Source organism: Adiantum capillus-veneris, chromosome 19 (genome assembly GCF_014529385.1).
Source record: "Adiantum capillus-veneris isolate H3 chromosome 19, ASM1452938v2, whole genome shotgun sequence".
NCBI classification, from domain to species: domain Eukaryota; kingdom Viridiplantae; phylum Streptophyta; class Polypodiopsida; order Polypodiales; family Pteridaceae; genus Adiantum; species Adiantum capillus-veneris.
The window spans coordinates 61948421-61964828 of NC_140949.1; the positions used below are offsets into that span (position 1 = coordinate 61948421).

At 45.0% G+C, this 16408-nt stretch overlaps 1 protein-coding gene across 1 annotated transcript in view; it reads left to right on the forward strand.

The window, feature by feature from the left end:
* LOC147434130 (uncharacterized) overlaps window positions 1-15917 on the forward strand; it is a 40585-nt gene extending 24668 nt beyond the window's left edge. Inside the window, exon 4 of the mRNA XM_086490723.1 lies at window positions 14910-15917. Coding sequence (XP_086346849.1) covers window positions 14910-15350 — 441 coding nt within the window. The 3' untranslated portion in view covers window positions 15351-15917. The remainder of the gene's footprint in view (window positions 1-14909) is intronic.
* Window positions 15918-16408: the final 491 nt, after the last annotated feature.

Below are 16408 nucleotides of genomic sequence, written 5' to 3' on the forward strand. Positions count from 1 at the left end.
GAGATTACTGGGAGAGTTGTGTTTTCCCCAGATTGCTACGACTCGTCTTTTGTGCGACAATCAGAGTTGCATTGCTACTGCCAAGAACACTAGCTTTCACGCTCGGACAAAGCACATTGAGGTGCAGTACCACTATGTTCGGGAGCGGGTTTTGGCTGGAGATCTTCATTTGGAGTATGTCCCTACAACGGACAATGCAACAGACATCTTCACGAAGGCTGTACCTCAGCGGACTTTGGCTTCTCACCTTCGACTCATCTGTGTTGTCTCAACGTCCGGTGCTGAGAGGGGGTGTTAAGTGTTACACCACCGTTGCTTCGCCATTTTGTACGGCTAGTGATTGTCCCGGGTTGGCCACCCATCGCACATCATGTAGATTGCATGGGCGGACACTTTTAGCATGTGTCCGGCTGGTCATTTTCTGAGCCTGGTTGAGTGCACACATTTTTAGGGCTTCTATGTTTTTTGCACCAGTTACACATTTTGCCCTACCTCAACCTAACATTCTATAAATAGAATGGTTAGGGTCTTGTAGTCATACATTGTGTATTGAGAGCATCATTTGCAGAGCACTTGTGTTCTCTCTCTCTCTCTCTCTCTCTCTCTCTCTGTCTCTCTCTCTCTCTCTCTAGCGTTTTCGGCGCGCGTGGCTCACACCCTCTCCGCTGCTCATTCTCACATCTATGACGTCAAAGGAAGGCGCCATCCAAATCAGCCTAGAAGCTTTGGAGTCTTGGCATTGCTTGAACAACCATCTCTCCCATCTGCTTTGGAGAATTCCATCATTCTAGAAGAGGCATTGCATTGTCATCGATCTGTACACATCTATGGTAGCACATCGGGTCCACACCATCTGCATCTTCTTAGCAATTGGTAGTCAATCCGAAGCCAAAGAGTTCCAATCCGAGGCAACCACCGTGGGAGTTTGCAGGCATCGTGAGTCTACATTCGCAGCCACATCCATTGCAGAGACGAGGATTGATCTAGAGCTTCCATCATACGGAAATCTAGTCGAAGCACCAAGTGGTGCCTCAATCTTTGAGGAGTTATTTGGCGGTTTCATGAGACATCATACAGAGGACTTGCCGTGGTTCGTGGGCATTCCAAAGGACATTTCCATCTTCATCTCCCAATCGGCGTTGCTCTCACTAATCTTCCGCGTAGGGGCAACATAGGCTGGCTGTAACCTTTGTGGACATCAACGTTTGCATATCCAACCATTCACACTACGAGCATTCATCCGGTTTGCAATTTGGTTCACACCATCCAAGTTGGGGTAGCCAAGGTTATTGTTTGCTGGTAACCAACAAGGGCATCGTTGATCCAAGAGGCAATTCATGGTTTGCGAGTAGATGCATCATCACCATCCTTGTGTTTTGGACATTTCTACATCACCCAGGGGATCCTCTCTCTTAGAAGTCACCGTGGAGGACATCATCCAGAAGGAACTTCATCCGAGACCATCTTATGGCGCACATGGAGTTAGGTACCGGTACCTCACCTTAAGTAAGAGGGGATGTGTCAAAAAGTGATGACGTGGCTTGACCACCCGCGGACATGGCAGACAACACGGATGATGGTGTGGCAGACAACACGGACGATGACGTGGCAGACAATATAGATTTCCAAAATCTACGCTGATATGCTGACGTGGCAGATAGTATGGCAGGCTGACGTGGCAGACTGTACAAACAGTTCCGTAATTTACGCTGACAGTTGTACAGATTTCCGCTTTTTGCACTGCCAGCGTTTTGCTAGCAGATTTTGAGATTGAAGCTTTTGGGACTCAATTGCTTTTGAGTTTAACGCTTTTGGGGCTCTGTTCTTAGTACCCCTTGTAATGTTTATAAGTGACCCAAGGGTCTCACTTCTCAGAGCATCTGGACGCAGAGTTTGAGAGCGAGCATCCCTGAGAGTTGTACTTTGCTCGAAGATTAATATAAAAAGAAATGTCGAAAGGGACGCCAGTCTTTGGGGCCAATCTCTCTTGGCATGAAACTACGCCGGGTAGTGTCGACTCTTAATTGTGAAGTGTTTTTGAAGTGAATCTCTTTTGTGTCGCACAGAATCTAGATTTGGTGTCATAAGCTGCCGATGTGTCAAGTCACTGAAGAACGGAGCCACTATATAGATCACGGCAGAGGGGCCTAAACCCTAAGAAGAACAAGCAACAGCAGAAGAAGAAGTCCTACCAACTTATGGGACCCCGTCTGATGGGGCCCAAGTGACAAAGGAATTAAAATAAAGCTAGACCCTTACACATACACACTTGCGCAAAAACTGATGATGTGGCAGCTGTATAGACAACCCAGATTTTCCGCTGACAGTGTTGATGTGGCAGTTGTACAGATTTCTGTGATTTACGGTGGCAGCTTTTGGACCAGATGCTTTTAAGTTTAAAGCTTTTCACTGTAAATGCTTTTAATGGCCAAGGGCCTTTAAATATGAGGTAAGGGCTTATTCTCTGGATGGCTTCCTGAAAAAGGTGCAGAGTCTGGAGTACTGGCTTGTATTGCGTTGATACAATATAAAGAAATACCGAAAGGGACGCCAAGGTTTGGGGCCAATACTCTTTGGGGTGGAATTTTGCCACTCCGTGTCGCGTGTTGTCTCTCTCTCTCTCTCTCTCTCTCTCTCAGTTCAATTGTTATTGAAGTGCTAAAAGTCTGTTCAGTCTGTTGTTTCAATTGGCACTCTTGTGACAGTGGTATCAGAGCATCAGGCGTGTGCTTTTCTGAAAGCGTAACGGTCCCTCCAAAGAGCAGACAGAGCAAGATCGCACTTCCAAAAGCTCATTGGAAATTTTATGTTCGTGCTCCGACCCTGGACTTATTAGTCACTCCCACCCTTACTTCATCGCGCATCAGGCGCGCTCCCGTCTTCACCGCTCGTGTCTTACAGGGCATAAGCCATTAAGATCACTTGCAATAGAAGGATCAAGATTTGTTTCGAGCTGTTGTTTTTCTCAGAGGCAGTGCCATGCAATAGTGGAAGTCTATAGCTACCAAGCTGCACACTCCAAGGACTTGGCAAGCTGTCAAGAAAATATTTACCAGAAGTTATATGGTTTCTGACATCTTCCTTCAAAGTGCAACTTCTAGCAGAGTGGGGTATCCTAAAATGCTTGCCATGGAAACCCTAGTAGATTATAACTTGAAATTTCTCGACATCTCAGTAGATGTCTCTTCACGAGCTGATGACCTTGGAGGTCTGATGTGACTGCTATGTCTTGGGACTACCATCACCACCACGGGAACACTGTCTGTCCAAAAGCTTATGGACCATGGTGCGGTCAGCTACGATCTTATGGAAGGAACCTAACCCTAATTTTTGGTGCAGGTTTCAGGACGGCTTCGAGCTCGAGTGATGTCAAGATTGTTTTTTAAGTTTGAGTTCTGTTTGAAAACTTGTTTGGTGATCTTGTTTGAAATTTGTTTGAAATGGATGGTATCTGTTTTGAACCTGTCTTGGTGCCGATTTGAAATGTTTGACTCTGGTTTTAATACTGGTTTCAATGATTGGTGATTTTACTCTCGGGTGGAGTAGTGAGAAATGTTGTTTTTGTTACCATATACTTGTGGTAGTGATGTGTGTGAACACACTAGGACCGCCGGGGCATTTTTTCCCTCTTTAGGAGGTTTTTTCCCCCGTGCATTGTATATACGCCCATCACTCTAGGGCTATCTATCTTTCCATTGCACACTAAGTAACACACTCTCTATTGTGTGCCTTGAGCTTCCTTCGTCTTCTCCAAGCTGTGTGTGTTTTCTCTCCAACCCTAATTCCAACAATTGGTATCAGAGCAGGTCACGGTCTCCCAGGCTTAGTCGCCAGCTGCTCCAGCACACGCCTGCTCACTTTCTCCGATTTCAGTGAGCTTTGGCGAGCGTTCGCAAGTTGACAAAATTTTGGGAGAGCTCAAAGAGCTTGGTCTGCTCAGAATTTTGATTTGGGCTCATTTCGGCCTCCGTTTCCACTACAGACAGTACTGCACAAGCTATTTCGTCATTTTGTGCAGTATTTCTGTCAGTGCCGTTTTGTGCATAATAGGTGCCTTATAGTCTTCTACGGTTTGTGCTATATAGCACAGCTTGTTCCCGCTCCATTTCTCCTATTTTCGGATAGTTTTCACATCAGGTGCAGCATTTACCATGGCTGACAACAACAACACAGATGTGTTCAAGATATTTGTTGCTGAGGACAGGTTGGATGGGGACAACTACCCTATGTGGGCTTATATGATGCAACATGTTCTTGTGTCAAAAGGTGTCTGGAACATTGTGTAGGGCATTGATGTACGTCCTGGTTCTGAGGATGTAGGCGATGTTGAGGATGTTGCAGGTCTTGCTGCAAGGATTGCAGCTGTTAGAGTTGTTTTGCCTACGGCAGAACAAGCTCGTTGGGATGTTAAGGATGTGCAGGCTCATGCATTGATTGCGTTGTCTGTGAAGCGCACCATTGTTCCTCATATCCGTTCAGCAAAATCTGCAAAATAGGCTTGGGATATTCTAGCAGGTCTTTATGCAAGCCGCAATGAGGCTAAAATTGCTTTGCTGCGTAAAGAGCTGGAGTCGAAGATTATGCATGAGGAAGATGATATGGACACTTTCCTTGCTAGTGTCAAGGATATCAATGAGCAGCTTATTTCTGCAGGTGAAGTCATTTCAGACAGTTCCCTTGTGCAGATTGTTCTTGATGCCTTACTAGATTCCTACCAGACTTTTGCTAGTACTTGGAGACTGATGACCCAAGGACATCCTGAAGTTGTCAAGTTTGATGCATTATGCACATTGCTGTTGCAAGAGTCACTTTCTAGAAAAAACAGGACTAGGCAGCGTGGAGTTGAACAGGCTTTTATTGCTTCTCAAAGAAAGGGTGGTAACAGTAATGCAGCCACTTCTTATGGTTCTGCTGCGAGTGGCAAAAATTCTGTTCCTAATGCTTCTGCTGGCAATACTTCGTCTGGCAATTCTGGTGATAAGGGCAAAAAGAAGATGCGTTGCCATTATTGTAAAGCCAATGATCACTTGATCAAGTCGTGTCCTAAGTTGAAGGCCAAAGAGGCTAAGAAGAAAGAGGGTGGTTCCATTGCAAATGGTGGTTCCACTACAAATGCAGCCATTGTTGAGTCTTCTGTGAAAGGAGACTCTGTTGCTGATGTTGATGCAGAATGGGCTTTTAGCGTAGAGTGCACTTACAATCCTGCTGTCCATGATGCATACTTGTCAGTTGCTGCAGATTCACATGTGTGGTATTTCGACAGTGTTGCTACAAAGCACATTACCTCACATCGTGAATTGTTTACCTCTCTCGAGTCTGTCCCTCATGGGAATTCAGTCACTTGTGCCAACAACGCCTCCTATCCAGTTCAGGGAGTTGGAAAGATTGTGCTCACTGCTGCTAATGGCAGTTCCTTCACACTTGTTGATGCACTTTATGTACCTGGGATCAAGAAGAATCTCTTGTCTGTATCCGCACTTGCTAGACTTTGACTTGTAGTCGAATTTGTGGATGACAGATGTACAGTTCATGATCTCAGTTTTGGTGATGAAATTGTTGCATCTGACCTTTTGTGCCGTGGGCTGTATAAGCTCACTTTGTATGACAAGTGTGGACAAAATTTTGCAACTGCTTTTGCAGATTCAAGGGCTATTTCAGATGCAAAACTTTGGCATGCACGTTTTGGTCATCTGAATTTTGCCAGTTTGCTGCGTTTGCAAAAATCTGATATGGTTGCTTCTTTGCCGCCTCTTGAAGCACCTTTCAAACATGTTTGTGAAGGCTGTATTTTGGGTAAGATGCAGCGTTCTAAATTTCCAAAGGATGGTTCAGTTCGGGCCACATGCAGGTTGCAGCTTGTGCATAGTGATGTTTGTGGGCCCATGCAAACTCCGTCCTTGGACAATTACCTGTACTTCGTGACTTTCATTGATGATTACTCCAGGCATGCATGGTATTTCCGCTTAAAGCGAAGTCCGAAGTTTTTATGTGCTTCAAACAATTTCTGGCTATGGCTGAAAATGTCTCGAAATGTACTAAAGGCACCCTCCGTTCCGATCGAGGGGGGGAGTATATGTCTCATGAATTTAATGCATTTCTAGCTAGTCGTGGGATAAAACACCAATGTACAGTGCCTTATACGCCTCAGAAAAATGGTGTTGCTGAGAGGAAAAACAGGTCACTGACGGAAATGGCACGATATATGGTCAAAAGTCAAGCTTTACCGCATTCTTTCTTGCTTGAGGCCATCATGTGTGCCACTTATGTACTTAACAGGTGTCCTACGAAAGCTTTGCAGTCTATTACTCCATATGAAGCATGGCATGATAGAAAGCCTTCTATTGAGCACATACGTGTTTTTGGCTTTTTGGCATATCCTTTGGTGCCACAAGTGCAGCGTAGAAAATTGGATGATAAGGCTGTCAAATGTATTTTGGTTGGTTATAGTGCTGAAAGCAAAGGTTACAGGTTGTATCATCCGGAAACAAAACGTATTCTGGTTTCACGGGATGTAGTGTTTGTGGAAGATTCTGTTCAGCCCTTGCTCTCATGTACTAGAGACAGTAATGTAAGCTCACAGGACATTTATGACACTTTGTTGCCTCTTTTCAGTGGTGGAAATACGAATGTAAGTTACAATGAGGCAAATGTATAGCCTATGGGGGTTTCTGAAAATGTTTTAGATCAGCCTATTATTGATGCAGATGTACATGATGTACTTGATGAGGAAAGGGCTGAAAATGAGCAGGCTAGAGTTATGCCAAAATGGCTGGTGCACACTTTGCGTGACAGTAAATTGGATGCACCTTTGTCTAGTCGTACTCGTTTAGGCTCTCGCCATGCATCTTATGCACCAGATTGTTATGCTTTGGCTGTGTCTAGCTTACATGATGTTGAGGAGCCTCTGTCTTTTGAGGAAGCACAGAATTCAGAAAATTGGATGGCTGCCATGCAATCAGAATATGATGCACTTATAGAAAATGACACATGGACTTATGTGATTTGCCTCCTGGCAAAAAGGCCATTGGTACGAAGTGGCCTTACAAGTTGAAACGCAAACCGGATGGTGAGATCGATCGCCATAAGGCTCGACTTGTTGCAAAGGGTTATGCACAGCAAAAAGGCATAGATTATGAAGAGACTTTTGCTCCCACTTGTCGTATGACTACTGTGCGTTTTCTATGTGCATTGGCAGCTCATTTTGGTTGGGATGTACATCAATCAGACATTGTTACTGCTTTCTTGAATGGTGACATATTTGAGGAAGTTTATGTAACCCAGCCTCGCGGTCTCTCTCAGTTCAGTTGTTATTGAAGTGCTAAAAGTCTGTTCAATATGTTTTTTTCAATTGGCATGTGCCCGTCTTGTGATGCTTGGGGTGTCCAAGTTTGCTGCAGTGGTATCAGAGCATGGCCGATTTCTCTTCTATCGGGAAATCCGATCCTTCTTCTCGCGGCACCTATGGATTCTGAAAGGAATGAGTCGACCTCTTCTGCCATCGTTGAGGCGGGAGGAGGCAATACGGAAAATTCCAGCGACTTAGCAGAGATTGAGTACGGGCCACCCCGGCCCACAAAGTACGAACTCATGGAGATGCAACGTCGACAACAACATGTTGATGAGTGCACAAAGTAGATGCTTCAATTTGCTAAGGATCCCTAGTATGCTAAATTTTTGACCCAACAGTCGATGGCTGAAGTGCATACCCAGTGGCAGAAAGCCACTGAACCACCAATCAAATCGGCAATCAAGAAACCTCCTACTCCGAGGATGTTCACCGAAGAACAACTCCATGATGTGGTTCAGACGCAAATCACTCAGCTTCTGGACACAAAGAAGCCATCCAAGAAGCAATTGAAGAAGCGCAAGAAGGGGAGTGACTACCCTGGTTACTTCGGCTGTCAATCTTCTTTTGCATCTGCACGAAAACAGAAGACGCGTGTGCGTTTTGAAGGACTACCCAGTTCTTCTTCCTCTTCTTCTGACAGTTCTTCTAGCTCTTCCTCTTCCGACTGAGCGAGGAGGACAGAAAGGGCAAGAAGCAAAGCAAGAAACAAAGCTTTGGAAAAAAAAAAAAAGGTAAAGAAGATCATATTTCGACCAGTTTCTGATAGTTCTACGGAGGGGCATCCTCTGACAGTTCGGACTCTGACGACCACATGTTTTATGCAAAGAAGAAACACTCTTACAAAGCCAACCAGTATGATTTTCTCGAAGATGAGAGCAAGAAGAAAGGAATTTAAAGAGGGTGGATAGTCAATAAAATTTGAATTCTTTTTTGATTTACAAGATGCTTCGAGGGCTTTGGCTTTCATTCAACAGTCTGACATAGCCTTCTCCGGAGGGCATTACTCAGAGCACTCCAAGATCAGGAGGGCAACATCGTTTTTAAAGGGAAATGCTCGAACATGGTGGTCCACTCTTCTTATGAGGAAAGAAGCTCCGACCAAGTGGTTGAAGTTCAAACGGCTCTTAATTTCTTCTTGGTTGATCTAGGAACACAAACGAGATGTGAGAACCGCTCCGAACCATCTTCGGATGACCAAGGGTGACACTTTAGACGCATATTGCGAGAGGTTTTGGGATTCTTTTCTGTCGACCTCTTCGTTTAAGAAGGTCACTTTTAAAGAACAGATTGAGCGGTTTTGTTGCAGACTCCCTACATAGATCCGAGATTACTGCCTTGAACAAAAGTCTGAGTCTATACAACAACTAATGGGACTTGTGAAACGGGGATTCTCGATACATTCGGGGAATTTGACCTACCCCACTGATGAAATTTTGAGTCAAAAGACTAGACAGACCTCGACCAATGAAAATAGAAAGAAAAAGAATTCGTAGAAAAAAAAAGATGCTCGACCCCGCTTGACGGCAGAAGAGAGAGCTGACTATCTCAAAGAGGGTAAGTGTTTTGGTTGCGGGGAACAAGGGCACATCTCCGCAAAGTGCCCCAAAAAGACACAATGAGCAGGCAGGCCAGAGAGTTCTAGAGCAGCGGAATTACATGGCAGAAAAGGCAAAATAAAAGCAAGACTCGTACCGGATTGCATGGGAACCTACCCAAGCCAGATGGATGAAAGTATGGAACTTTGCCGCGCATGGTGCAAAGTGAAAGATCAGGATGCCCGTATCTTTTTTGATGGAGGAGCCAAGGCCAACTTCATTTCACCTGAATTGGTGGCGCGGCTTGAGATTACACCCGACAGGCATAGTCACAAGGGACTCACATTTTTGGGCTTCCTGTCCCCATTTTTCCGTCTCCACTTACCGTCCCGCCCTCTTTTTTACACTAAAAATCCATTTGAGCCCTATCCCCAGTCCCCTATTCCCCATTCCTTGACGCTTCCCTTGTGACTATGTCGACAGGATGGGGCCACCGACGGAGGTAGTTCTAGCGGTGCCCGGACGGGATGTAGCCATTACGTCTGTCATTGACAAACTTCTTTTGCATTGAGGACTTTTACATCATGCCTTTGGAAGGGTGTGACGTCCTCCTAGGAATCCCTTGGTACCATAAGAGCAACGCCGTGGTCGACTATCGGGCTAAGAAAGTGACCTTGACAAATGAGAACGGCAAGAAAATTGTACTTGATGTAAAATTGAAGGGCGAATCCGTCCCTATTGTATCAGCTTTGGCCATTTCAAAATTAAGAAATCCAGTCTCTTTGTTTACTCGATCTATTTGAAAGAATTGAATGATAAACAACGAACGAACATGTCCGATTAGGACAAAGAACGACAAGAATTTCTGCACACACGTGCTGACTGTTTCTCAGAAGGCCTGCCAGGCGAGGTACCCCCATCTTGTCTTGAGGACCGTACTATTGATCTGATTCCTGGAACCACACCATCGAACCGGCCATCTTATTGTGTTAGCCGAGTCCACAATGAAAAGAATCATGAACCAAGTGAAAGACCTTCTTGAAAAGGGTCTCATCCAGCCTAGTACTTCACCCTGTTGGTCTCCGGTTTTATTGGCACTAAAGAAAGACGAATCTTGGAGGATGTGCATTGACTATAGAGCTCTCAATAAATTCACTATCAAGAACAGATTCTCGATTCCGAGAATCGATGATATTCTTGACAGACTTTAGGATCCTCTTGTTTCAGCAGGATTGATTTGAAAAGCGATATCATCAGATCAGAATTGCTTCGGGAGATGTCTACAAGACTACCTTTCGGACAAGCTTTGGTTTATATGAATTTTTGGTGATGCCTTTTGAACTTACCAATGCTTCAACAACTTTCAACCGAATGATGGATATGATTTTCCATCTTTTGTGGGCACTTTCTTTGATGATATTATAGTTTTCTCCAAGGATGAAGCAGAGCATCGACATCATTTGCTACGGGTCTTTCAGGCATTGCATGATCACAGATTGGTTATTAATGCCACAAAGAGCGATTTTTTCTTGCCAGAGATACATTTCCTGGGACACATCATCTCAGCAGCAGGAGTAAAGATGGACCCGGCCAAAATTGAGACTATCCGCGATTGGCCAGACTTGAAGAATGTTCATGAAGTTAGAAGCTTTTTGGGCGTGTTCTTACTACCGGCGGTTCATTTGGAAGTTTGTAGAGGTAGCTTCGTCTTTGCACTCATTGACTCAGAAAGGAGTCCCTTTCTCGTGGGGACTGACAGAGGTGATTGCTTTGCAGACACTTGAGGAAAAATTGACTTCTGGACCATTGTTGGCTTTGCTAGACTTGCAAAAGCCATTCGAAAGTATATTGTGATGCTTGTGGTCGTAGTTTGGGAGCGGTCTTCATGCAAGAAGGCCATGTGATTGCTTATGGAAGCAGAATGTTTTCAAGGCCAGAATTGGTAGCACAGATTTATGAGAAAGAGCTATTGGCAGGATCCATGCTCTTACACAATGGCGACATTATCTACTCGGAGCTGATTTCACGGTCTTTACTGATCATTAGAGTCTACGCTACTTCTCGTCACAGAAGCAACTTTCGGAAAAGCAGATGCGGTAGGCTAACATCTTGTCATAGTTTCATTTCCAGATTGTCCATGTTCAGGGACAAAAAAACTTTATGGTAGATGCATTGTCTCGGAAGCTCCTCGTCTTGGCTATTTCCACGATCCATCATAGAAGCTTCCAGTACGCCACTGATTCGGATTTTACCGATGTTCTTATTCGGATACAGAATGGGGAGATAGTGCCAGGAATACGGGATGACTATTTGATGAAGAAAACAATGTTGTGCGCACAGCCATTGAGGGAAAAGGTTTTGATAGAGTGCCACTGTCCACCATTTACGGGTCACCGCGGCATCAACACCACCGTGAAGGGGGTGGAGCGTTATATCTTTTGGCCGAGACTCAAGAAGGATGTGGACGACTTTGTTCGCAATTGCTTAGTATGCCAGAAGGTCAAGTTTGATAGGCATAAGGCACAAGGATTACTACAGCCTTTACCCATTTCCACCGACCCCTAAACAAGTATTGCGATGGATTTTATCTTTGATCTCCCAAAGACTCAGAGTGGGCACGATGGCATATGTCATTTGGACTGTCATTGACAGATATCATAGTCACAAGGGACGCATTCCGGGACAGGGAACGGGAGAATGGGGACGGGGCTCAAATGGATTTTTAGTGTAAAAAAGAGCGCGGGACGGCAAGTGGGGACGGGAAACTCGAAAAAGGGTGTCCCCTGTTACTATGACAGATATAGCAAGCAAGCTCACTTCAGTCCAGTGAAGAAAATGGTCAAGCCGGACCATTTAACGAGACTGTCATTGCACAGATATTTTGATTACATGGCATGCCTGAGACAATAGTCTCCGATAGAGATCCCCGATTCACGAGTTTGTTTTGGAGGGCTATTTGGGAGAACATTGACATGCGGTTGCAGTTCTCGTCATCATTCCACTTGCAGATAAATAGGCAATCTGATATTGCAAATTCAGTTGTTCTGGATTTATTGAAGTTTTACATCTTTGATCAGAAGACTCATTGGGAATTTTTTTTGCCTTTGGTGGAATTTGCCTACAATAACACTGTTCACTCTTCGACGGGGAAGGCGCCACTTGAGATAATTGAAAATGCTCAGAAGGTTCCACCCTTTCTCAACACTAAAGACAAGATTTTTGAAGCTGACCAGTACACGAAGGACTTGGACACTGCTTTTGCCAAGGTCCGTGAGGCTTTACAGAAGTCTCAAGAACGACATAAGAAGGCAGCAGATTGACATCGACGAGACTTGAAACTAAAGGAAGACGATTTGGGTGCTCTTACGTTTTGAGAAGGCATGCCTAAGGAAACGAAAGGAAAAGGAGCGGCTTTTTCCAAATCTTAGCATGAGGTTTTATGGCCCTTCCCAGATTAAAGAAAAGATAAATGACGTCTCCTTTCGACTTAAGCTGCCAGATTCTTGGAAGATCACAATGCATTCCATGTGAGTTTCTTGAAACCTTTTAAAGGTGAGGTACCAGTTGATGGGGAGCCTGATGAGCAACCGAAGTGGAAGAGGGCGAGGAGATAATCGTTCCTGAACAGATTTTGCCACATAAGGAAAGAAAGATGAAAGGTAAGTGATTCGGCGGTTCTTGGTTAAATTCAAGAACTCTCCGGCATTAGATGCGGAGTGGATGGAGGAGGACATAGCAGATATTCCTCAAATTTTGGAACTTTACCTTGAAGCATTCGGTTTAGCTACGTCTACTTTGATAGATCCTGCAGATGAGCAAGGTTGAATCTTGTGCAAAGGGATTGCACAAGAGGGAGTCACTCCGCTCCTTTGTCAGAGATTACCTCGATTGAATAGAGTCACTGATGTCCCCTTTGGGTTCGAGGGCTACTGCTGGGCTGACATTATTCTGTTGTATGAGTGAATTCTCGAAATTGAATATGAATGATTTGTACTCTCTTATTTGACTTGTTTGAGTGCAGGAACTGAAAGACGAAATGATTGTAGCATTTCGGTCTCATAAATCTCTATAGACATGATCGCAATAAGGATTAGCTAATTCGGCATCAGTGAGGTGCGGGATGGATCTAGATGCGGTTACTAAATACGTTGTTGGCAATCATGGTCTGAGATTTGGAATGATTGTTTCTATGATTAATTTGTCATGTGATGTCATGTGCAATGATGTGACTGTCGTCTTTGTACAAGTACTAGATGTGTCGTGTCTAGTGTAGCGGTACTTAGAGTCAGTGTCTGTTGAAATGGTTTATGGCCTCTGTTTGTTTTGCAGGCGTAATCGAGGGCAATTACAATTCTTTCAAGAAGGGGGTCTCCTTTGAGTGATAGGCCGTTGTGCATCTTCAAAGGTCTTTTACGTACACAGAATACGGCCCCTTTTCTAGTAAGAGAGAGAGAGAGAGAGAGAGAGAGAGAGAGAGAGAGAGAGAGAGAGAGAGAAGCTACAGGCTCTGCCCTTGCCCTAGCCCGTACGGAGCCGCCGATGGCTTGTCCTGCATAGGCAGCAGCCGCCTTCCATCATGCTGCCACCCTTCACCATCAGCGCCTTTCCCGTCTGGTCGTCTCTGTGATGCACGCGAGCAGCAGCTGGCTGGTTTTTTGCATATAGGCAACGAGGAGCTTCCGGCGCTAAGATGCCGTCTCCTACGACCTCTGCCCCAGCCCCCTGTATATTTCATGGGCCTCCCTCTGCTTGTGCGGCCTACTCTGCAGCGTGTGCAGCCTACCTTTTGTGGCCGCCATGGAAGTGTGCTGCCAACGCTCTAGTTGGCTGCCATGGAGGACCATGACCTTTTCCTCTTTGCCAACATAGTCGGCCTTGAGTCCTCTTCTACAGGCTTTGGCTCTAGTTGCAGCAGATGATCTTCCCCTTGGTGTTGTGGTCCTTTTGCCACAACCCTGGGTTCTATCGCCATAGATGGCCTCACCTGCTTCCTCCACTGTAGCTGCCACCTCTTGGTAGGCCTTCCCAGTCCTGCTTCAGCCAAGACTGCAGGGACCCTTCCAAGCATTGCAACCCTACATCGAGATGTTCTTGGTGGTCCTCCTGGTGATGAAGACAGATCTGCAGCTTTCTCGACATTTGGTCCCCATGCTGGTGCTGGTGCTCTCTCTACCAGGATTCTACTGAGGGATTTTACACGGTCTTTCCTAGAGCCTCCTGTACTGTCTTCTCGGAGTTTCCTATCTAGCTCTGGTTTTCAGGAGCCACGTTCAGCAAGTGGACTGATCTGTATATTGGGTGACAGCTCCTTGTCTGCTCCTATGGAGCGCTTTATTTGTCATCTTATTGCCTCCTGCAGTTTTCTTGGTGATGTCAGCTGTTTCTTCTCAATCATCTTCGTCATTGACTGCTCCAGCCTCCGTCCCTCCTCTGTTCATCCATAGCGTTCGCTTTCAGATGGTATCTACTACTAGTTGGCAGGCGTTTGCCTGACATTGAGCACCTGCCATTGCAGTTGTTCCTTTTTTCACATCACCGATGGTTGCTCTTTGGTAGTTCAGGTTATTGGTACACAATGGCTGAGTGAGCTTCTGGTGGGAGTGCCTATCTTTCAGAGGTTGCTGTCATTCTCTCTCCACTAAGCTTGCCAGGGCACTTTTTACTTCGTTAGGAGAGGTGTTCTCCCCTGGCTTTTTAGTTCTTGCAGTTCTTACAGTTTGCCCATGTGGCTAATTGTATACAGTTTTTTAGTTGTTGCCTTCGAGCCTGCTTTGTAAACAGTTTTGTACTTGCCCTCAGAATCTGGACCATTTGGGCATTCTGAGGGATTTTCGAAAGTGTGTGTGTGTGTGTACATATATACATACATACACACACACACGCACACACACACACACACACACACACATATATGTGTGTACATATGATATATACATATATATGAGAGAGAGAGAGAGAGAGAGAGAGAGAGAGAGAGAGAGAGAGAGGTGGAACTTACGTTTTAAATCTTGCTTGCATGGATTCAGGACATCAGGAAGAATACTCCCAGCAGTTTCAAGTCATTCATGTCAAATGTGCCTACGTCATCGCTGTATAGTGTAAGGTCCAGCAATGGAAGAGGTCTTTCAAGTAGCTCAGTAGCGGATTCGCCCATGGCAACAAGCAGCAATGCGAGCTCAGAACACAGTTTTAGGATTGCTATTGATCAAGAGGGAAGCGAAATAGGGGATGAGATGGTCAGTGAAAAGGGAAGCAAAACCTCACCGATAAGTCAACCTGACTCTTACAACGAAAGGAAGGTGAATAGCTGGCTAGGTAGCCCGAATTATGCAAATGGGAACAATGCGGACATCTTGCAAGTGTTCGAACAGGGAATAGAGAGATTGTCTAGTACCGAATCTCCTCTGATTAGTCATTCTGACGGTGGTGTGAAGTGTGATAATTTCACTTTGGAACCTATTCAGTAGGCCTTCAAGGCATTTCCGGAGACTGTTCTTGTGAGAGCTTCGATCAAATGTATCAGCAGCCATGTCAGCATAAGAGTGGTAACACCAGAGTATGTTTGTTTCTCTGATAGTGAGTTATGTACCATGAGAACAAATCGAATGACTTTAGCTAAAGAGTTGTTTCCTGTCGCCTAGTCATCATATTGCGTCTTTACCATGAGCCTGACCTCAATGCATGCAATGATTTGCTAATGTTGGGAAGTTTGTGCATCTTGCCATCTCCATTTTTTTCCTTCAAATGACGAACATGCTTGGTGGCCTTTCTTGCCAATGGGTCCAGCAAGATGCTTTGGCATGCTGAAGATTTGGTGAATCTATACAGGCAAATCTAATTAACTGCAAGGCCCACTTCTTGTGAGCTCAATTGACATGCAAATGTGAATCTGGCTTCAAAGCTCGTGCTTTCGTTAAGCAACTGTGTTTGGATGTACGAAATGTACCTTTATCCCTGTATAATAAGGTACATCCAATATGTAAATTTCATCCTGGCATTGTTGACTGTTGGTGAAAGGGTGGGTGGTTGTGACATCTTGTCTTTCTGGCTCTTTTGTATCTATTCGACGAAATGGTCATTGAAGGCTTTTGTTCACACAATGAGTTTGTTGTTTGTAGATTTATGGCAGTATGTCTGTTAATGCATAGTGCATGCTTGGAGTGATGGCGTCCTTAACCCTTTAATGGGACTGGGGAACATGCTATACAATTCAGTTTTGTATCGCTAATGCCATAGGCCGACACATGATTCATATATTTTGCAAGACATGCATCGCGAACGGATGGGTCAGATTGACATTGCACACTAAAAGCCCATTGATTTGTAAGATGGCTATTCTTTTGTCATGACTGTAGATTACTGTGTTAGAAATTTTAGAAATTAAACGCGATACAAAACTACAAACCATGGAGTAGGGAATGGTCCGTCAGTGACCGTTCCCCATAGTCTGTGCGACCCATGGTGATCGGCGGGAGCCGGTAGATTATGGGAATGGTCACTGACAGACCATTCCCATCCGTCACAG